Raw genomic sequence first — 23,717 nt, forward strand, 5'->3', positions numbered from 1 at the left:
GTCTTGAATTCTGAGCTTTTCATTTCTTTGTTTTTTAATAGTATTTTCCTCATCACTTATGTCCCTAAATAATGTTTTATTTAGCTTTGCTTGTTTTTAAGATTCTCAAAGCTATCAACATATATTTATATGGTCTTCTATAGCCATTTTTCCATTAAAATTTGTATTTCTAAGATCGCACCTTTTTGTTTTTTCTTTTGGTGTCCGTTGGTGTAGTTCCTTTTACTGCTGTATGTTATTCCATTGTGAAAAGTACTGTGATTTATTTATCTCTTATTTGATCAGTAAATGTTCAGATTGTCAATTTTTGCTGCTATGAGCACTGTTGCTAGAAACTGCACACGTATCCCTGTGAACAAATACAAGAGCTGCTCTAGGTTAATGCTGCCCGCTTTCCTGATGGCACAGTTAATACTCGCATTTGTGTAACACCCTTATCCGGAGGCTCTGCCGAGGCGGACATACCTATCAGTGGGGCGACGGGCCTCGGGAAGCAGAGGTTCAAAATATGCAAGCTGATGATAAATTGTTTTTTTTAAAGTAGATTCTCATGTTTACACTGCCACTGGCGGGATGTTGGAGCTTCTCTTGGCCCACATTGTCTAGACCATCTGGCGTTGTCAGATGTATTAAATCTTGCTGGCCTCCTGTCTGTGGAGTGAAAGTGAAGTCTCTCAGTCGTGTCCGACTCTTTGCAACCACATGGACTGTAGCCCACCAGGCTCCTCCGTCCATGGGATTTTCCAGGCAAGAATACTGGAGTGAGTTGTCATTTCCTTCTCCAGGGGATCTTCCCAACCCAGGGATCAAACCCGGGTCTCCCGCGCTGCAGGCAGACTCTTTAGGGTCTGAGCCACCAGGGAAGCTCTGTAAAATAGTATCTAATAGTAGTGTTAATTTATGCTTTGAGTTTGAGTATCATTTTAAAGTGGTTCTGTGCTGTGAACTCTCTGCTCTGGTTTTGTGTCATTTTTTCCTACTGTGTTTTCTAACTGATTTGAAAGGAGTTTTTGTTTCTCCTCATTTTTTGTTTTGTTTCCCTTCATTTGCAAAACTAATTGTAAACTGTTCCGGGAATACTTTGTTCATGTTGTTACTTCTCTTCACTTCACCTGTCTTTTGACAGCTCTAAGTTCTTAATTTTAATGTAGTTAAATAATATACATTTATTTGTGTAAATTAGGTATACTGATGAGATATTTTTGTTTCTTGTTTAAGTAAACTGTTTCTATCTCAAAATACTATTTTGTAATTTCTATGTAGTTTTCTTTCTCCATTTCCATATTGTCCTGTCTTTAAATTCTTTTTCTTTGTTGAGTGTTTACTATCTATAAACAGTGGGCATATTGTTAGGTTTATTTGTTTCATTTTCTTTATTTGTTTTATCTATTGAATCCAAGTAAGCTGTCAGCAGGCTACTAACCTGAATGTGGAATTTTTCCTTTTGGCAGATAATTGTGATGACCCTCTGGTGTCTACCTTGTCTCAAGCATCATTCAGCAGTTCTTCTGAGCTCTCCAGCAGTCATGGTCCTGGGTTTGCAAGGCTAAACCGAAGAGATGGTAAGTCTGCTTTTTCTGCTCTGATTGGTTCATGATGAATCTCATTCATCTTCCATTCTCTTTTAGTAAAATCATTGTTAAGTGATACATTGTGAAAGGAAGTAAATTATAAAAGGAAGTAAATTTGTAAATAAGCAAATGGCAGAAACTGGTGGGTTGTACATGACATTTGGGATTGGTTCTGGAATGGCAAAGGGATGCGCCTATTTAAATATCTTGCATCATCGTTTTAGCACCCAAAGAATTGAATTCCCTCAATCTGGTGATTTTTTAAAATGTATCTTATAAAATAAACTTTTATTTAAAATTTTTATTTTAAATTGAAGTATAGTTGATATACTGTACAATTTTAGTTTCAGGTGTGCAGTATATTGTACAGTTTGACATTGAAATACACTTTGAAGTGATCACCATGTTAAGTCTAGTAACCAAAGATATTACAGTATTATTACCATATTCCCTATGCTGTATATTATATCCTATGACTTATTTATTTTATATATGGAATTTCTCTCACCTATATTATTCATTCCCTCAACCTTCCATTCCTTCTGTGGCAACCACCTCTTACTTTTCTGTCTCTATGGGTCTGATTTCATTTTGTTTGTTTTATAGATTCCAGATATAAGTGCAGTCATATAGTTTTGTCTTTGACTTATTTCACTTAATACCCTCTAGATTCATCTAAGTTATCACAAATGGTAAGATTTCACTTTTTTAATGAAAAATAGATATTCCATTGTATATGTATATACTGCATCTTCTTCAGTGATTCATCTACAGAGGACACTTTGGTTGTTTCCATTACTTGGCTATTGTAAATAATGCCGCAGTGAACATAGGAGGGCATATATCTTTTTCATGCTTTTATATTCTTGGGGTAAATACCCAGAAGTGAAGTTGCTGGACTTTATGGTGGCTCTGTTTTTAAATTTTGGAGGGACCTCAATGCTGCACCAGTTAACAATTCCACCAGCAGTGCACCGGGGCTCCCTTTCCTCTGCACCTTCCCTTACATTTGTTACTGGTAGTCGTGATGTCGCCTTTTGGATTATAGCCATTCTGACAGGTGTGAGGTATACTTCACTGTGGTTTTTATTTGCATTTCCCTGGCGGTGAGTGATGTCGAGGCATGTTGTGGCTGGGCCCCCACTGTGAGTGAGCTGGCGGGGGGCCTGACCCCCAGCTGGCTGGCTGTGTGACCTGGGGTGCATGCCTGTTGTGGACCCACTGCTGGGTGTTGTTATCATGCGTATGTGCTCAGTTGTGTCTGACTCTTTATGACCCCAGCACTGTATCCTGCCAGGCTCCTCTGTCCATGGGATTTCCCAGGCAAGAATACTGGAGTGGGTTGCCATTTCCTCCTCCAGGGGATCTTCCTGACCCAGGGATTGAACCCTCATCTCTTGCATCTCCTGTATTGGCAGGTGGATTCTTCATCACTGTGCCACCTGAGAAGCCTGGATGGTGGTGCTTCCTGGCACTAGTAGGCTCGGGAGAGGATTCCAAAATGGCACTTGCCACTGCTGGTGTCAGCCCAGGAGAAGGAGATTCCACAAATAGCCATCAGTGTCTCATTACCGAGGGGAGTCTCAACTGCCTCTTGTCTCTGTGGAAGGCTCTGCAAGGGCGTTAACCGAGTCTGACCCAGGTGCCTTTCAAATGACTGCCTCTCCACTGGGACTTTGCATATGTGAGACTTTGCACACATCCTTTAAGAGTGCAGTCTGTGTTGTCCATAGCCCTCTGGCTCTTCCAAACATGCCCTGTTCCTTTTCAAAGCTCGACTTCTGGGGCCTCATCTTTTCTGTGCAGGATTCCTGGGCCGAGAGCCCTATATGTGGCTTGGACAGCATGCCCCTTACTGAGGACCTCTGTGACTATGATTTCCCTTGTATTTGTGGGTCACTGATTCTGGGCTGGGGGTCCTGACTAGATTGCATCTCTGTCCTTCTTGCCTGTCTTCTTGTTGCTTTTTCTTTATGCTTTTAGTTATGTAAAATCTTTTCTGCTTGTCTTCAGGTCATTCTCATAGATAGTTAGCTTTCTAAGTAGTTAATTTTGATGCACACATGGAAGGAGGTGGGTTCAGAGTTTCCCTACTCCTCCATCTTGATCCTAAAATATACTTTTCTACAACAATATACAATCATTATGTATACAGTAGCCATGAAAATGTAACTGATCCTCTGTTTTAAGATAAGAAGGAAGTTTGCAAGAAGTGATTTTAAAAGTTGCTAATTATATATGAAAGCATTCCCCCTAAGATCAGGAACAAGACGAGGGTGTCCACTTTATTTAAGAGTGTCCTATTATTTAATAGGGTGTCCACTATTATTCAACATAGTTCTGGAAGTCCTAGCTACAGCAATCAGAGAAGAAAAAGAAATTAAAGGAATCCAGATTGGAAAAGAAGAAATAAAGCCCTCACTGCAGATGATATGATACTGTACATAGAAAACCCTAAAGATAGTATCAGAAAATTACTAGAGCTAATCAGTGAATTTAGCAAAATTGCAGGATACAAAATCAATGCACAGAAATCACTTGCATTTCTATATACTAACAATGAAGAATCAGAAAGAGAAACTAAGGCGTCAATCCCATTCACCATTGCAACAAAAAGAATTAAATATCTAGGAAAAAACTTACCTAAGGAGAAAAAAGAACTGTACACAGAAAATAATAAGACACTAATGAAAAAAATCAAAGATGACAGAAACAGATGGAGAGATATTCCATGTTCCTGGGTAGGAAGAATTAATATTGTGGAAATGACGAGACTACCAAGTGCAATCTACAGATTCAGTGTGATCCCTATCAAATTACCAATGACAATTTTCACAGAACTAGAACAAAAAAATTAACAATTCATATGGAAACACAAAAGACCCTGGATAGCCAAAGCAGTCTTGAGAAAGAAGACTGAAACTGGAGGAATCAACCTTCCTGACTTCAGATTATACTACAAAGCTACAGTCATCAAGACAGTATGGTACTGGCACAAAAACAGAAATATAGACCAATGGAACAAGATAGAAATCCCAGAAATAAACCCAGGCACCTTTGGGTACCTTATTTTTGACAAAGGAGGCAAGAATATACAATGGGGCAAAGACAGCCTCTTCAATAAATGGTGCTGGGAGAACTAGAGAGCTACATGTAAAAGAATGAAATTAGAACACTTCCTAACAACATACACAAAGATACACTCAAAATGGATTTAAGACCTAAATGAAAGACCAGAAACTATAAACCCTTAGAGGAAAACATAGGCAGAACACTCGATGACATAAAGCAAGATCCTCTATGACCCACCTCCTAGAGTAATGGAAATAAAACCAAAAGTAAACTAGTGGGACCTGATTAAACTTAAAAGCTTTTGCACAGCGAAGGAAACTATAACCAAGGTGAAAAGACAACCCTCAGAATGGGAGAAAATAATAGCAAATGAAACAACTGGCAAAAGATTAATTTCCAAAATATACAAGCAGCTCATTCAACTCAATACCAGAAAAACAAACAACCCAATCAAAAAGTGGGAAAAAGACCTAAACAGACATTTCTCCAAAGAAGACATACAAATGGCTAACAAATACATTAAAAGATGCTCAACATCGCTCATTATTACAGAAATGCAAATCAAAACTATCACCTCACACCAGTCAGATATCACCTCACACTGGTGAGATATGATGTCACACTGGTCAGAATGGCCATCAACAAAAAGTCTACAAACAATAAATGCTGGAGAGGGTGTGGAGAAAAGGGAATGCTCTTGTACTCTTGGTGGGAATGTAAATTGATACAATCACTGTGGAAGATGATATAGAGATTCCTTAAAAAACTGGGAATAAAAGCACCGTATGACCTAGCAATCCCACTCCTAGGCATATACCCTGAGGAAACCAAAATTGAAAGAGACATATGTATCCCATTGTTCATTGCAGCACTATTCACAATAGCTAGAACATGGAAGCAACCTAGATGTCCATCAACAGATGGATGGATAAAAAAGTTGTGGTACGTATACACAATGGAATATCACTCAGCCATAAACAGGAACGCCCTTGAGTCAGTTCTAATGAGGTGGATGAACCTAGAACCTATTATACAGAGTGAAGTAAGTCAGAAAGAGAAAGATAAATATTGCATTCTAATGCATATATATGGAATCTAGAAAAATGGTACTGAAGAATTTATTTACAGGGCAGCTGTAGAGAAACAGACATAGAGAATAGACTTATGGACATGGTGAGAGGGGGGAAGAGAGGGTTAGATGTTGGAAAGAGTAACACGGAAACTTACATTGCCATATGTAAAATAGACAGCCAATGGGAATTTGCTGTATGGCTCAGGAAACTCAAACAGGGGCTCTGTATCAACTTAGAGGGGTGAGATGGGGAGGGAGCTGGGAGGGAGGGTCAAAACGGAGGGGATATATGTGTACCCATGGCATCCGGTCCCATCGCTTCATGGGAAATAGATGGGGAAACAGTGGAAACAGTGTCAGACTTTATTTTTCTGGGCTCCAAAATCAGTGCAGATGGTGACTGCAGCCATGAAATTAAAAGACGCTTACTCCTTGGAAGGAAAGTTATGACCAACCTAGATAGCATATTCAAAAGCAGAGACGTTACTTTGCCAACAAAGGTCCGTCTAGTCAAGGCTATGGTTTTTCCTGTGGTCATGTATGGATGTGAGAGTTGGACTGTGAAGAAGACTGAGCACTGAAGGATTGATGCTTTTGAACTATGGTGTTGGAGAAGACTCTTGAGAGTCCCTTGGACTCAAGGAGATCCAACCAGTCCATTCTGAAGGAGATCAGCCCTGGGATTTCTTTGGAAGGAATGATGCTAAAGCTGAAACTCCAGTACTTTGGCCACCTCATGCGAAGAGTTGACTCACTGGAAAAGACTCTGATGCTGGGAGGGATTGGGGGCAAGAGGAGAAGGGGATGACAGAGGATGAAATGGCTGAATGGCATCACTGACTCGATGGACATGAGTCTGAGTGAACTCCGGGAGTTCGTGATGGACAGGGAGGCCTGGCGTGCTGTGATTCATGGGGTTGCAAAGAGTCAGACACAACTGAGCGACTGATCTGATCTGATGGCTGATTCATGTTGAGGTTTGACAGAAAACAACAAAATCTATAAAGCAATTATCCTTCAGTAAAAAAGTTGCTAGTTGTTTAAAAATAGTCATCCCTAAATTTATTTAATTCTCAATGTGAATGACATGATTTTCTCTTCTGTTGAGGAATGGGAAGTTAATAAGATTTCATGCTCCTTTGGGAATACTTAGTTCATATTGTTGACTATCTCTTAGGTAGGTTGTGTTTGATTGCTTCAGTATGTTTCAAGAAAAGTGCAGATAATTAAATGGCAACTTAGTGTAGAAATAAGAGAATTTCAAAACTCTATGGACTTAAAGACAGAGTATCATTGTTATCCCTTCCTATATACTAAGACAAAACCCATCTGCTCATGCATTCTATGGAAAAAGAATTAGCAATACTAACCAAAAAATACTATTAAGAAGCATAAAAAGACATCAACATCATATATTAGTAAAACTGTGATTCAGTCATTTCTTATTCCCTTCTCACATGCTGTATCAGCCACATCTTTTTTTCAGCTTTTAGTTATTCTAGTGAGTATATAGTGAAAGTGAAAGTTGCTCAGTTGTGTCCGACTCTTTGCGACCCCATGGACTAAACAGTCCCTGGAATTCTCCAGCCAGAATACTGGAGTCGGTAGCCTTTCTCTTCTCCAGGGGATCTTCCTGACCCAGGGATTGAACTGGGGTCTCCTGCATTGCAGGCAGGTTCTTTACCAACTAAGCTATAGGAACCCTGTAGGTATATAATGGCTTCTTATATTGTGGGTTTTACAAATTAATTAATTATTATTTATTTGTGGCCAACACTGGGTCTTTGTTGCTGCACACAGGCTTTCTCTGGTTGTAGAAAGCGGGATCTCCTCTCTAGCTGCAATGTGTAGGCTGCTCGCTGTGGTGGCTTCTCTCGGTGCAGAGCACAGGCTGCAGAGCACGGGCTCAGTCGTTTCTGTGCACGGGCTTAGCTGCCGCAACGCACGTGGATCTTCCCGGACCAGGGATTGAACGTGTGTCCCCTGCATTGGCAGGCGGAGTTTTAACTGCTGGACCACCAGGGAAGCGCTCAGCCACTTCTGAGTTTACTGGTTGGTCTTATTCTTTGTTCTGTTGTTTAATGTTTGAGTACGTTGAACACTGGACAGAACAAATGGATTGTGTGTTTGTGTGTTTTGCTATATGATAAGTATTATAAATACCTAACACTGCAGTGTGAGTTTGAGTTTATTCAAAAGATTTTATCTGATATTATTTGATACATTCCTCTATGTGTGTTTCTTTTTTATTGGGTGCAGTTGCCATAACTTTGTGTGTTTCTTAGTGTGAGACTATCATTGGGGAGTAATAACTGAGATCCTTGTCTTACTCAGTTTACAAGGAGAACTTTGTGGACTTTGAATACTTTTGTGTAGATAATTCTTGCTGTTACTTTTATTTGCCTTATAGTGAAAGTTACTGTCACATTGGACTATTTCTCTTGTTTTCAGTTCTGAATCCCTTACTACAGGCAAGTGGGCTTTCCTCGCCACTAAGGCAGCTAGTCCAGATTCTGAGCCAGTGGTCCCTCCTGTGAGAATGCTGCCATCAAAACAGTGACCTTAGAATGAAGTTTCTATCTTGTACTTCTTTTTAAAAGTAAAGCAGTTTAACATTTACCACCACTCCATTTGAGTAATAAAACATTTCATAGGATTGGCCCATGAAAAGAGATGCAAAATTTAATGTAACTACTTATCTTTATTTCATTTGTTGGGGTTCAAGAAATCATACACATTCTCTCTATGTGTGTGTGTGTGTATATATACATATATATGATGTGTTATTTGTTGAATCAAATCATATTTTTTCATTAATTTATATACTCATCAGGAATCTTCATCAGTAGGACTCATTTTCATTCTCAATTCGTTTCTATGGCTCTTGGTAAAACACAATATTAAACTTCATGAATCTCATTTGCATGTTAATGAAATAGAGAAACAAAACAGGATCATTTTAATTATCTTTTGCTGGTTGTCAGCCTACTTGATTACATTTTTTCTTTTTTATTTCTTTTTTCTTTTTTTTTCCTATTAATTACATGAAGTGCTCACAAAGGAATGTCAGATTTTGAGTGATTTATTAAAGGCTATATATTATACTAGTATGGCAACACTCCTTGTAGTATTTAAATCAGGCTATGGAAGGGTGTCCAGCTAAGTCGGCAAGTAACGTATAAATTAAGTCAGCTAATAAAGATCCTAGTATCCTAGAAACCCAGATGGAGTGACCTCTTTGCTATGGAGTCTGGAAAACTTAGGGCTAAAGAACAGACAAGCAAGAAATGAGAAATCAAGCTCAACAACCCACAGCGTTCCATCTAAGATAAGTAAGAAGTGCTCTGGGTAACACTGTGATAATGACTAGGCCCTGTAATGGGGAAAAGAGATCAGCAAAAGACTACTATTAAATGGAATTATTCCATTTCTACCAGTAGGGAAGAAGAAAAATGTACTTTTATTGAGGTCTGTTAATTTAATTTTGCCACTTAATTCTATTGTGAGTTGAAATGTGTCCTTCAAAAGAATGTGTTCACTTCTTAACCCTGATTCCTATGAATGTGACCTCCTTTAGACTTAGAGTCTTTGTGGATGCAATCAGTATCAGGTCATAATGGACTAGTGCGTGTGCGTGCTCAGTCGTGCCTGACTCTTTGTGACCCCATGGACTGTAGCCCACCAGGCTCCTCTGTCCATGGGATTCTCCAGGCAAGAATACTGGAGTGGGTTGCCATGCCCTTCTCCAGGGATCGAACCGGTATCTCCTGGGTCTTCTGCAGTACAGATGGATTCTTTACCACTGAGCCACCAGGATTAGGCTGAACCCTAAATCGAATGACTTGCAAAGAGTTGGACATGATTTAGCAACTGAACAACAGCAACAAGAATCCAATGACGGGTGTTCTTCTAAAAGAAAAGAGATCCACAGGGACACAGAGACAGAGGGAAGAAGTCCCTGAGAAGACAGAAGCAGAAATTGGGACAACACAGCTGCTGCTGCTGCTGCTGCTGCTAAGTCGCTTCAGTCGTGTCCGACTCTGTGCGACCCCATAAACAGCAGCTCACCAGGCTCCCCCATCCCTGGGATTCTCCAGGCAAGAACACTGGAGCAGGTTGCCATTTCCTTCTCCAATGCATGAAAGTGAAAAGTGAAAGTGAAGTCACTCAGTCATGTCTGACTCTTCTCGACCCCATGGACTGCAGCCCACCAGGCTCCTCCGTCCATGGGATTCTCCAGGCAAGAGTACTGGAGTGGGGTGCCATTGCCTTCTCCGGACGACATAGCAACAAACCAAGAAATATCAAGTATTGCCAGCAAACTCCAGCGGGGAGGGTTTTTCTTTGAAGCCGGCAGAGGGAGCATGGCCCTGCTGACGCCTGTTTTGGACTTCTAACCTCCAAAGCTGTGAGAGAGTTAATTTTATTCCTTAAAAGCTGTGCACCTAGTAATACTTCGTTATAGCAGCCTGGGAGGCTGGTACAAGCGCCCTGAGGAGATGATGTCTTCTCCATGTTTCTTTTGCACTGGAAGATGCTTCTCGATTTGAACCTGACAGATTTCACAGCTCAGAGACATGTAATCCAAACTTAACCCTAAACCACACAAACAAACAAACACTAATCACTACTTTATTGGCTCTGTAATGGAATCTCATCTCTGCCCTTATATACTATTCCCATTGTTACAGTTTCTGTAGGTTGAGTTACTAATACATTTGGCACCTGAAAATTTTGCCATCATCAGTGTATGGTTCAGACAGGTTCTAGTGTGCCATTCAATGGCCCAAGTGTGTTTTTAGGACAGGATATAAAGAGGTCATATGTATAGAACTGTTTCTGAAGTTGCAGTAGAGTCTAAATGAATGTTTTTGTTTTCATGTACTTGGGAAACCTTGGAAATGGGTTATAGCAAACTGAGGTGCTTGTCTAAGGCTTCCCGGGTGGCTCAGTGGTCAAGAATCCACCTGCCAATACAAGAGATCCAGAAGACGTGGGTTTGATTCCTGGATCAGGAAGATCCCCTAGAGGAAATGGCAACCCACTCCAGTATTCCTGTGTGGAAAATCCCATGGACAGAGGAGCCTGGCAGGATACAGTTAATGGGGTCATAAAGAGTCAGACACAACTTAGTGACTGAGCATGCGCTTGTAAAAGCAGTAAATAAAATGACTGTACAGAGCAAAAATAGAATATTTGTATGTGTGAATGTAAACAGGAGTATGTACAGCAGGTTGCCCCCATACATAACAAATACTGTGAGTTTCCTCTCATCTATTCTGTAAGATCAAAATATTTCCTCTTTTGCTAGAAAGTGGAATATTTGTCTCTATTTTCCCATTGTCTGTTTATCCACAGCTGAACCCTTCTCCTCTAAATGCTTGTAAAGCAGTGCTTTCTTCATGCCTGTAGGGTTTGCTGTTAAAACCAAGTGTCTATCTGTAGAGAAATGAGCATATTTAGTTAGTGGACAGAGGGAACTCTGATTCTGGATGTACCTCTAGTGGGAAAAATGACAACATTCTATACAGAATTATTTGGCAGTTCATACTGCTCTAAATCATTGTGCTTGTTTGCGTGTAACTATTATGCTTGCATTAAAATCCCATAGATAAATTCCCAAGGTATGCCTGGTGCATGTCACTTGCTTGAGGACAGTTGAGGTGAATGCTTCTGGCTGTTAAGCATATTGCATAATATCATTTATAATGCTCACATTTAAAATGAAAATATACTTGATAGCCAATTCCTTATGAGGAAAAGAATGAGAGACGAATTCTGTATGGGACTGAAAAAACTCGAGCCTCAGGAAAGGTGAGTCTCATTGGCCAGGTGGGTGCAGGTCTGAAACGTGCCTGACGGTCCCCAGGATCAGAGCTGGGGCAGGTGAGCCTCACCAACCAAGTGTAGAACATTGACTACATTGAGGACAGTGTGTTCTTGGAGAGGTGGTTAAAAAACAAGAGATGTCAGCAGTTTGTTTGCTTCTGTGTCAACTGCTTCCCGCACACCCGGGATGGATGTGCCTGAGTTAGCCCTTAGCACCGAAGAGTTCCCTGAACTGCAAGGGTCCCGAGTCTCCATGCTGAGTCAGGCTGTAAGTACACAGCTCTGTATTAGCTCTGCCCTGTTTTTCTGTCTTGCCTTAACTGATCTGAGATTAGGAGATGTACAGTTCCTAGTGTTGGGATGAGAGCACTTAGCCCTGACAAACCCCCCCAAGGATTCAGATCCCTGCGCGTCACCCCTGTGGTCACAGGACACAATCTCCTCTCCAGCACACCTGAACCTCAGCCTCCTGCTCTGCTTCTCTGCTTTATACTTGGGGGGGTCACGACATTTTAGGTGAGGGATGAACACTTAAGTGTTACTTATCTGGATCAATTCACTGTTCCTGGGTTTAAATCATTACTACTTCTTACTTTTTTTTTTTAAAGATGGAAGAGATATTTAATCTCTATGCTTAAACTCTCTAGTTTTCTTCTGGAAGAATAGGGATAATACTGAAATGGTTTTGGGTTTATTGAAAATGATCACAGTGCTGTGGTGTGGCCACAAGAATTACTAAAGTATGGTCCCAAGAGAATTTGAACAGTTTCAGAGCATGTCCTGCCAATTAACCTCACTTCAGCAACCCTCACCTGACCAGATATATACATGAACTGTTATAAAGGTAATCTCAGAAAACTCAGGCTTCCACAAAACCTCTGGTGAAAGAGTATTTTTATTCTTGATTAATTCTAGAACAGAGCAGGGTCAAAGAATTACATTTTATGTGTTTATTATTAGCTTGAAGTAAAGATAAAATGTTCTCATACATCCTTAGTCAAAATCTGTGAACTAGGGTATTCTGGTGGTTTTATTTAAAATATTTAGCAACTGGAAGTTGGTTTAAGAAGTTAAAATAATACTAACATTTTGATAAAGGTTTGGAAAATGAAATTCTAGATCAGTTTTATGGTCACTGGTGTGTCATGTATTTATATAGATTGTGTTTTGTGTACTGGCTTTGAGAAGGTGAAATAAAGACGAGTGAATATTTACATCTAATTTATTGATAAGCCTATGTCCTCTATTCATTAAAGAATCAGAGGGTTTGCTGTCATGTCTGGGATTAATATGCAGTCACTTCCGTTCTCTCAGTTCATTTGATTTACCACCGGAGGTGATTGTCCTCCTGACCACTTGGCTCTTCCTTACTTTGGGTGTCTCTCTGTTCTGACCCTTACTCAGGAACATGCTCTATTATCTTCCGATCTCTGGCCACGGTCCTGATACTCCCTCCATCTTACCCTTTGTTGTCCTGGTCTGTCCTGTAGCACAGTTTCTTCAGCTCTAAATCGGTCTGATGATGCAATCCCAGTGAGTGTGCCACGTTCCTAAGTAATTTACAGAGATAAAAAATGCTGGTTTTGGAATCACAAAAAGTAGGTTATCATACTAAACTGTGAGTGCCCTTGGGAAAATGATATATTCTCTCTTTTTTCCCTGTAAATGTATGGAGTCAAATTTGGGGATCTCTAAATCCAGTGGCAATGTACTTTTTTTATTTGTAATATTCTGTAGGCTATGTCTCTTTTCCTTTTAACTCACTCTAATAATGGAGATCTTCAAAGCATGTGAGTGAGTGACTTTGATGGCTTTTCAATAAGAAGGTAAGGGCAGAATCTTAAGGGAGACTGTCCTTCCAAGTCCCCTCAATTAGAAGACACAGAATGTGCCTGGCTTAGGAGGTAGTCTTCAACTGTTATAAAATATAGGAATTCAAGTGATAAATATGAGTCTATTGTAATTGACATAGTGGGCTTCCCTTGTAGCTCACTCGGTAAAGAATCTGCCTGCAGCAGGAGACCCGGGTTCAATCCCTGGGTTGGGAAGATCCCGTGGAGAAGGAAATGGCAACCCACTCCAGTATCCTTGCCTGGAAAATTTCATGGACAGAGGAGCCTGGTGGGCTGCAGTCCATGGGGTCTCAAAGAGTTGGGCACGACTGAGTGACTAACGCTTATTGTAATTGACACAGGGGCTCAAATTTAGTCACTTAAAATGCATCCATAAAGTTAAAAATTATTATTAATATATAAAATACACTTCTTTGTGTATATCTAATATTCTTCACTCTGTAGAGGAGGAAAATTTCACATGTTGGTACAGTGAAATAATAGTGGGTGGTGTTTGGTTGAGTTCTCCCAAAATTACACCCTGGACCAATGGTTGAGGTGCCAGTGGTTTATTAGGGGATGGTTCCCAGGAGAAAACAGCGAGGGAGTGTAGGAAGCACAATAGGAGGGAGGAGAGCACAGTTTCAAGTGAAGTCCCACACACAGCCTAATCTCCCAGGAAACTCTGGGTGGTGAAGTTTTACCTAAGGCTTTGTCTTACCTCCCATTAAGGGAACTGAGGCTAGCAAGGTGGCTGGCAGTGTAAATAATTTAGAATAGCTAGTGTCTAAGCACTAGCTTTAGACAGTATAATCAAATGCAATAAACTAGCTGGCTTAAACAATAGACATTTTTTTTCTCACGGTTCTGGAAGCTGAAAAGTCCAAGATCAAGGTGTCAGCAGATTCTGTTCCTTGTTAGTAGCTCGCAGCAGCCACTTCCCTGCTGTGTGCTCACATGGCCTCTCCTTGGTACTTGCGTATTTGGGGAGGGAGAGAAAGAGCTCTCTGTCTTCCTTATAAGGTGACTAATCCCATCATGGGGGTCCCACTCTAAAGACCTCATCTAAATCTAACTGCCTCTGAAAGGTGATACCAAATATCATCACACCGGGTGGGGGGCGGGTTATGGCTTCAACATATGAGTCTGGGGGCAGGGTGGGTCACAGCCCTTAAAAGCTGCATTTCTATAAACCAGTGAACCAACTACAAAGTGTTAACTGCTTGGTGATATCTGAGGGAAACCAAGATAGCCAAGCCTTCAGGGTCAAAGATCCTGGAGAGAAAAGAAATACCATATAGTGAGCCTGACATTTTCAGCACCAAATAACAGAGCTTCAAAACATAAAAAACTGGACAGAAATAATAGGTGAAAAAAAAAATGAAACACCAAACATAGTGAGAGGTTTTTAATCTCTCTCTTTCTTGGTAGCTTATATAGGAAATATGCAAAAGACCAGTGGAAATACAGATTTTAACAACAAAGTTAACAAATTTGACAGAATATTTATGCATGTAATTTATATTTACATAATAGGTAGCATATATAAACCTCTACCTCCAACAACTGCAAAATATACATTCTTATCCAGAGTACCTAGAATATTTACTTAAATTTATTCTGGGCCATAAAAAATGCTTCAACAAATCTCAAAGGATTTAAATCATGCAGGGTAGGTGCCCTGGGTACAGTTGAATTAATCTAGAAATCAATAATTAAAAAATACTTTAAAACCCAGAAAGGTGTGGAATTTAATTAATACGCTTCTCAAAAAGAAATCTCAATGGAAATGAGGGAACACTTAAACTCAATGGTAACAAAATACCATAGGTCAGAATTGTGAGGTGCAACTTAGGTCAAATTGATAGCCTTAATTGCACATATTAAAGAAGAAGGAAAGCTAAATATTTATGATCCACCCATTGCTTACTTCTTTAGTTTCTCAAGAAATTAGAAAAAGAACAACAGATTAAGCCCAAAGTAAGGAAAAGAAAAGGAATAAAAGTACATTAATTAATGAAATATAAAATATGTAGTATATGTAGTATAGACAAAACCATAATGAGAGGATATTTTAACAAGTGTCCTGCTAATAATTGTGAAAACTTAAATGAACTGAAAAAATTATTTGAAAACCACAACCTGAAAAATTGTCCCCAAGAAATAAAATATTTCTCTGTCAGATAAAGATAGTAAATCCATAATGCACACACTCCAACAGAGAAAACTTCAGGCTAAAATGAATTCATGTGTGAATTCTTCCAGACACTTTTAAGGAAGCTACAACTCTAATCTTGCACATTCTCTTCCAGAGGACAGAAAAAAAAAAAGTACTCCCCAACTCATTCTATGAGAGCAGCATAACCTTGTTACCAAGCCATGTCAAGGACAAACAGGGAAGAAAAATTAAAAGCCACTCTCTCTCATGAATATAAATGTGAAATGCTATAAACAAAATATTAGCATACATGTGTGAAGGGGGCTTGGCTTCAGCGTGAGAATGCACCTTCTCAGCTGGAGTGCACGTGTGTTCTGAGAGCATGGTGGGCTGCACAACCAGAAAAACAGTGAAAGCAGGGCCTGGACCTCTCTTGTCTGATCCATGCATAAGTATCTTGAGCATCTTACCTAGGAGAGGATGGAGTGGAAATGTGACAATAGCTAGCAATAGGAAGCCATCTTTTTTTTCTTTTTGAAAACAAATTTTAATTGGAGGATAATTGCTTTACATTATTGTGTTGGTTTCGGTCGTACAGCAATGTGAATCAGCCAAACATATATGCCCTCCTTCTTGAACCTCCCTCCCGTTGCCCCCGCCCCATCCCACCCCTCTATGCTGTCACAGAGCACGGGGCAGAGCTCCCTGTGTTATATAGCAACTTCCCACTAGCTCTGTTTTACACATGGAAAGCCATAGTTTGTTCACTTATATTAGGGACTATCATAATTAAAGATGTGCTGTTTTATATTGGACATCTCCTGGACAACACTTAACATCTTTTCAGCTCCACCTCCTTCTGCAACTGGGACCAAGTTCAGCTTCCCACAGGTATAACAGGGTCTCCTCTTGTAGTTCCACTGACCTGTCACTTCCTGCCCTGTGGCTCCCCTGATGCTGGGGAGGGTCAGCTCCCAGGGAACCAGTTCAGTTCAGTCGCTCAGTCGTGTCCGACACTTTGCGACCCCATGAATCACAGCACGCCAGGCCTCCCTGTCCATCACCAACTCCCGGAGTTTACCCAAACTCATGTCTGTCGAGTCGGTGATGCTATCCAGCCATCTCATCCTCTGTTCTCCCCTTTTCCTCCTGCCCCCAATCTCTCCCAGTATCAGGGTCTTTTCCAATAAATCAACTCTTCGCATGAGGTGGCCAAAGTATTGGAGTTTCAGCTTCAGCATCAGTCCTTCCAATGAACACCCAGGGCTGATCTCCTTCAGAATGGACTGGTTGGATCTCCTTGCAGTCCAAGGGACTCTCAAGAGTCTTCTCCAACACCACAGTTCAAAAGAATCAATTCTCTTGCACTCAGCTTTCTTCACAGTCCAACTCTCACATCCATACATGACCACTGGAAAAACCATAGCCTTGACTAGATGGACCTTTGTTGGCAAAGTAATGTCTCTGCTTTTGATTATGCTATCTAGGTTGGTCATAACTTTTCTTCCAAGGAGTAAGCGTCTTTTAATTTCATGGCTGCAATCACCATCTGAAGTGGTTTTTCTGCTCCTGCTCCTGCTAAGTCACTTCAGTGGTGTCCGACTCTGTGCGACCACATAGATGGCAGCCCACCAGGCTCCCCCGTCCCTGGGATTCTCCAGGCAAGAACACTGGAGTGGGTTGCCATTGCATGAAAGTGAAAAGTGAAAGTGAAGTCGCTCAGTCGTGTCCGACTCTTAGCGACCCCATGGACTGCAGCCTACCAGGCTCCTCTGCCCATGGAATTTTCCAGGCAAGAGTACTGGAGTGGGGTGCCATTGCCTTCTCCCGAAGGGGTTTTGGAGCCCCCCAAAATAAAGTCTGACACTGTTTCCACTGTTTCCCCATCTATTTCCCATGAAGTGATGGGACCAGATGCCATGATCTTAGTTTTCTGAATGTTGAGCTTTAAGCCCACTTTTTCACTCTCCTCTTTCACTTTCATCAAAAGGCTTTTTAGTTCTTCACTTTCTGCCATAAGGGTGGTGTCATCTGCATATCTGAGGTTATTGATTATTTCTCCCGGCAATCTTTATTCCAGCTTGTGCTTCTTCCAGCCCAGTGTTTCTCATGATGTACTCTGCATAGAAGTTAAATAAGCAGGGTACAATAACCAGTGGGCACTGTAAATCCTGATGCAGGGCTCTGGGCACTGTTGCCTGCCTGTGAGACTGACCTTGACCGACAGAGGAGGAGACCTGAGGGATGAAATCTTCCACCTTTGTCCTCAGGGTGGAAAGTTCTGAGCTGTGTCTCCTCAAAAGGCTGCTTGGAAAAACGCCAAGCTTTTCATTTTATCCATACATTCTTTTCCTGATTTTGTTATTACCTGTCTGTGTTTTCTTGTATCTCTTTGAACTTCCTTAAGATGATTATTTTGAGTTCTTTGTTAGACGGGAGACCTTTATTTCTTTGGGGTCAGTTCAGTTCAGTCGCTCCGTCATGTCCGACTCTTTGCGTCCCCGTGAATCGCAGCACGCCAGGCCTCCCTGTCCATCACCAACTCCCGGAGTTCACTCAGTTTATTAGTGTCTTTTGGTGGTCTCACGTTTGCCTGCTTTTTTGGGGTCTATGTAGCCTTGCACTGGTGTCTGTGCAGTTGAAGGAGCATCACTGGCCAGATTCCTGGGCAGGCAGGCTGGTCCCAGCCTGTCTGAGAGGGACCGAGCTGAATCAAGGGCCACTTCCCGGTGGGCGTGCCTCCCTCCGCGTCCCTGAGTGGGCGGGGCTGTTCCCTGTCTGCTTCGCCGCCGAGCGACCATTCAGTCAGACTGAGGGGGCAGGGACCTCGCCAGACCGCAGCTGACCGCAGCTGCGAGGGCCTGGGGCCAGCTCACGGGGCTGCTTCACGATCTGCAGCCACCCTGAGGGCGACTAGCTTGCTGTCGGGCGCGGTGGGTGTATCTCCTGCCAGACCTCCCCCACCGCAGCTTGGAGTGCGGCGCTGAGCTACAAGGACTGTTTGAGAGTCTCCTTTTGGGTTAGAATCGGTGGGCCCCCCTCCAGGGACATCGTCAGCAAGTCTCCTGGTGGGTCCCTGGGCCCTGGGCCTGCCGCTGGATCCCAGAGCTCCCACCCAGGCACTTCTGTCCATGGAGGGCTGCGGGATTGTTGTTGCTAAGCGGGTGTATGTGAGTGAGAGACTTCCTAGTCTGCCGTCTTACCAACGACGTCACTTCATATGTCAGGCCTCTGTCTGTCTAATAGTTCTGTAAATAAAAATATGCTCCCGTAAATTGTCTCATTTGATTTTTCACTGTACCCTGAAGCCTGCCCTGCAGATGTAATTCCACAAGAAAAGAGGTAGAAGAATTACACGAATTTAGGACTTCTCTGTTTCTTCTCAAATACAACTTTATATCAGAGATACTCTCCCTCAGTGGGAACTGTTAGGTCCTTACAGATCTAAGTTTAAGTCGAAAGCTAGCCTAAGATCCAGTGGTTTGATATTTGTTGTTTTTCTCCTATCTGGATACTAAAACAGAGAAGAAAAGGGGCACATACACAATTGAAGTATAATTGGCTGTATAAAATAGAACTGACTTAATAGACTATACAACAATATCTTGACTGTATAAAAATGAAAAGCAAGATCAGAGACTCCGTGCCAAAATGAGAATGTTTATGTGGGTTTTTACAAAGCCTCATCTTTGACCTTGGCGCTGTGTGTGCCCTCCCTGAGCAAGCTGGTTCACTGCCAGGGCCTCAAGAGGAGGCCTGTGCAGACACCTCCCACATTTGTGCTGGAGGAGAAACATGTCTGACAATCTCCCATCTTGTATTTTCAATTGCTTGCTGGAATTTTCCAACTGCCTGCTAGAAGGCTTGTCTTCCCCAAAAAGCTCGACATAAGACTTGTTAAATATATCACCTCTAAACCAGCTTCTACTTGTAATTATTTTTCTTTTCTAGTTCCTGATGGTTGTCTTAATCACCATGGCTTAACATTCTTAACCTTTTATTTCTCCCTCGATCCCTTCTCCTGAATTTGATAAATTCTTTCTCATACTCTTTTTTGGGGAGAGGGGTTTCCATTGTTACTACCCTAAAGCAGTTTTTGGATTTCTAGCCAAGGTTATTTTAATAACCATTCTATTTTGAAGTCATGTACCTTTGAGGCTTTCCTCAATAAAAAATAAAATTTAAAGCAGTGTCATGACCTTGTTTTTTGCCTGCTTAAGATTTTCAACCTCCTTGCATGTATAGGTATTTCTGAATATACTTTCCAAAGTCTAGCTAATATTCTGAGTGATTGAGCAGATAATTTGGTAGTTTCAAGGAAAGAAGAATAAAAAATGCTTATAAACTTTTCACAAGTTAAACTGTAAGATTTTGTGAATTGTCTACAACTCACAGAGTGCAGACATACTTCATTTTATTGTGCTTTGAAGGTACTGTGTTTCTACAGATTTAAGGTTTGTGGCAGTTCTGTGTCAGCCAAGTCTATTGTTACCATTTTTTCAAGAACGTTTGCTCACCTTGTGTTTCTGTGTCACATTTAGGTAGTTCTCACAATATTGCTAACTTTTGTGTTATTATTTTAATTGGTATGGAGATTTGTGGTTAGTGATCTTGATGTTAGTACTATGACTCAGTGAAGACTCAGTGACATTTATTTTTTAGTGATAAAGCTTTTTTAAATTAAATATGTATATGTTAAAAGAGATGCTCTTGCATACTTAGTAGATCAAGTACAGTATAAGCATAACTTTTATATGCACTGGGAAACCAGAAAATTTGTTTGACTCATTTTACTGTGATATTTGCTTTATTGTGGTGGTCTTTATTCCCCAGTATCTCTGAGGCATGCCTGGATAGTTTCTCTTAACTACCCTATCTTTGCTTAATTTATGTGTTATTACTTATATTTCTTCTACAAATAAAATAAATTTACAATATCATAAATACAGGGCTTCCTTGGTGGCTCAGATGGTAAAGAATCTGCCTACAATGCAGGAGATCATGGTTTGATCCCTGGGTTGGGAAGATCCTCTGGAGAAGGGAATGCCTACGCACTCCAGTATTCTTGCCTGGAGAATTCTATGGACAGAGGATGAGGAGTGATCATGACTTTAGTACAAAGATTAAATCATAGAAGCTGGGATATGTGAATATTTGAGTATGGTGATTTCATATAAGCATCTAAATAAGACAAGCACTAGGTGGACATTGGACTTACTAGACAAAGATTTTAAATTGTCTTTCAAATATGCTCAAAGAGTCAAAGGAAACAAGGAGAATGAAATCTCAACAAATAGAGAACGTGGATTGTAAAGCAAATCTAATTTAGTGTCTTCTAATGTGAGTGTTATGGATTTTTTCTGCAATAGAGGAAAACAGAAGATGTACATCAAAGTTGCATTTCCAATAGCAAAAACCCATCTCATTATTAGTATTATGCTCATGGAGCAAAATAGAATAAAGTGTTCGCAGAATTTCTCTCTCTCAGAAAGACACTATCGCAAGCAGTATTTTTCGGTGGTCCTGGATATGGAGTAAACACTATGAGAACATGCTAATAGACCCCTGCTTTCTTCACTGGTACAACTGCTTTGACTTCTGAGTTTTCATCTTCCTTCTACTTGTATGAAAGTGAAGGACTCGACCCTTTGAATCTGGTTAGCCGTGGTGACCCACAAGTGTAGGAGACAGCGTTGATCCTTGTGCTCTGGATCATCTGATGCACATTGCAGGTTGGAAGATGCCCTGGAGCTGGACTGAGGTGGCACTGGGTGGACACAAGAAGCCTTGTTCACAGAGGAGAGTGTGCTGACAGTAACATGTCTCAATGTGACAGTTTTACCAAACTGACGTCACTAGGAAGTGTGGGAGTTGGGGGGCGGGTATCTTTATTGTGTTGTGCAAAAAAGTGAGCAATACTTTGTGCTTTTTTCTGCATGAAAGTAAACTGGTTCATGTTGGCAAATGTGAGCACATAAGTTCCTGTAATGAAGAATGAAATAAAAAGCATTTTTAATGACAATAATAACTGCTTCAGTGGCTGTTTCTCTCTGTGAGGTGATATGGGGGTGGAAATAGACATGACCTCTCCATTGGTCCTTCGTCTCCCCGTCCAGCTCAGAGAGGCATAGGCCACCCACAGCCTAAGGGAAAGAAACAAATTTAAGTGGGTACCCTTTAGATCTAAAATAGAAACAATTTGAAAGGGGAAATGGCCAGCCTAAAGGAATCCCTTTTCCCCATACCCCACAGAGGGAAGAGACATGAGGAAATAAGTCTGAAGGATCATATTCTATGATGTCTTGTCCTCAAACTAAGTTCACAGTAGGAAGCTTGACAGAACCCTTCATTCACACTCAGGTGTCTGAATGTGAAAGGGTGCTCAGAGTGGGTGCTTGAAGGGGAGACTGCCTGCCCCAAGAGGAGTCACTGGATCACCCTGCTGCTGCACTGCAGAGCTGGTGGTCTGACAGTCCCCACATCAGCCCCGGGTGGCATGTGAGGGAAGCCAAGAATGGATGTGGAAATTAGGGCATGAAGCAGTGGGTGTGGGCAAAGGTCATACCAGGGGTGGGAGGAAGAACATCACAATGTCGTGACAAGGCACGTCCCGACCAACCTGCAACAGATCAACTTGGAGCAGAGTGGAGTGGCTTACGGACCACACAAGACAAGAGTGGTCCCCATCTCCACTGCCCCCAGGGTGGGCAGGAAGGGGGGCAGATCTCTGAGAGCATTTCGAAGCTGAAAGTGACAGAAATAAAATCCTGAATTGACAGAAATCCATAAACTGGACCGAGTTCCTCTGAAATGATTAGATTGATTTTCTGCATTGGACAGAATAGGAACTCAAGAGAGAAAATTAGATTGAGTTAGGAAAAAAAAATGCATTTTTCATACCTGAGGCTACAACTGAGAAATTCATAACTGCAATATGATTCCAACTGCTTTGCTCAAGTAGCTTATCTGAGATATGGTCAGTAACCTGCCAGCTTGTGAGAGCAGGTCTTTTCAGCTCAGCACTGTCAAGTTGGGACCTTGAAATCTGCCATGGAGGCCTTTACACCACAGGAAGTGACAGATGCTGTGAAGCAGGAGTCCTACATACTACTTACTTGGACGTACCTCTCATCAGACAAGATGTAATGATGTCAGAGGAAAAGATACAAGAATTTCTTTTAAGAATTGGACTGTGAACCAAAACAGTTTGACATGCTCCTAGTGCTTAATTGTTTGTTGCTTTAAAAAAGAACCTATAAATATGTAGTTTGTATTTTCACAATGTATTATTAATACATCTGGTTTTCCTCAGTCACATATAAATTAAGATTTTTTTAATTTAGTAAACATCAAGAATGACAGTTAAACCAACTCACTGCAGAAGCTGCCTGTGCAGACCAAACTATCCACCTGGCTGGGCATAGGTTGGTAAAAAGATTGCAAATACCATCTTCTTATAAAAGAATATGAAGAACCATGCATATTATTAGTGATCTTAAAATACTGTTTATTCTGTACATTTACAATTGTGGATGGTCTCTATTTATTAAGTTATCTAAAATCGGTGATCCACCTGTGTACCAAACACAGCACACACACTGTTTGTCCGATGCTGAGAACTGAGTTTGACTGCTGTTTTCCTAGCTTTGAATGAAAGGTTGTCTGCAGTCTGGTTCCCCTCTTCCCCTCTCTCTTGCTGTAATGGCCGCGGCCCTTTCACGTCCCCTCTCCCACTTCAGTTCAGTTCCTGCCGTCCTGAGAAACGTGCCTCGCCTCTGTCCTCACAGTATTCCTCCCCTCTGAAGGCACCAACCCTTCATTCTGCCTTTCAAAATCCCACCCCCAAACCTGAATGAAATGTTCATATTTCTGCTTCCCTAATCACTCAGCCAGCCCTCACCGTGTCCTGAACTTCCTCGTATAACGCGTATCATCTGCTGATGTGTCATCTTTCATAAAAGATAAAGCTCGTGACGGTGGCAGCCACGTCATAAGTGCTGATGAAGAGGCTCTGAAGTGGAACTGTGTTTAGGGCTGTGCCTGATTTACTGCAGCTCTGTGACCTTTCACAAGTGACTCTACCTCCCCTTGCCTCAGTCTCTTCACGTCTAAAATGGGAAAAATCGTAATTTCTATCACTAAGGCTTATTGTGAGAACGAATAAGTCAGAACAATGAAGTACT

General features: G+C 41.3%; 1 protein-coding gene across 4 annotated transcripts in view; it reads left to right on the forward strand.

Moving 5' to 3' along the window:
* Nucleotides 1-23,717, forward strand: part of CNTNAP4 (contactin associated protein family member 4) — a 313,164-nt gene that overhangs the window by 41,839 nt on the left and 247,608 nt on the right. For all 4 annotated transcript variants that reach the window (XM_059876848.1, XM_059876847.1, XM_010814367.4 and 1 more), the window contains exon 2: nucleotides 1,452-1,562. In XM_059876848.1, the coding sequence (XP_059732831.1) occupies nucleotides 1,452-1,562 (111 nt within the window). The remainder of the gene's footprint in view (nucleotides 1-1,451; nucleotides 1,563-23,717) is intronic.

Source organism: Bos taurus, chromosome 18 (genome assembly GCF_002263795.3).
Source record: "Bos taurus isolate L1 Dominette 01449 registration number 42190680 breed Hereford chromosome 18, ARS-UCD2.0, whole genome shotgun sequence".
Classification (NCBI taxonomy): Eukaryota; Metazoa; Chordata; class Mammalia; order Artiodactyla; family Bovidae; genus Bos; species Bos taurus.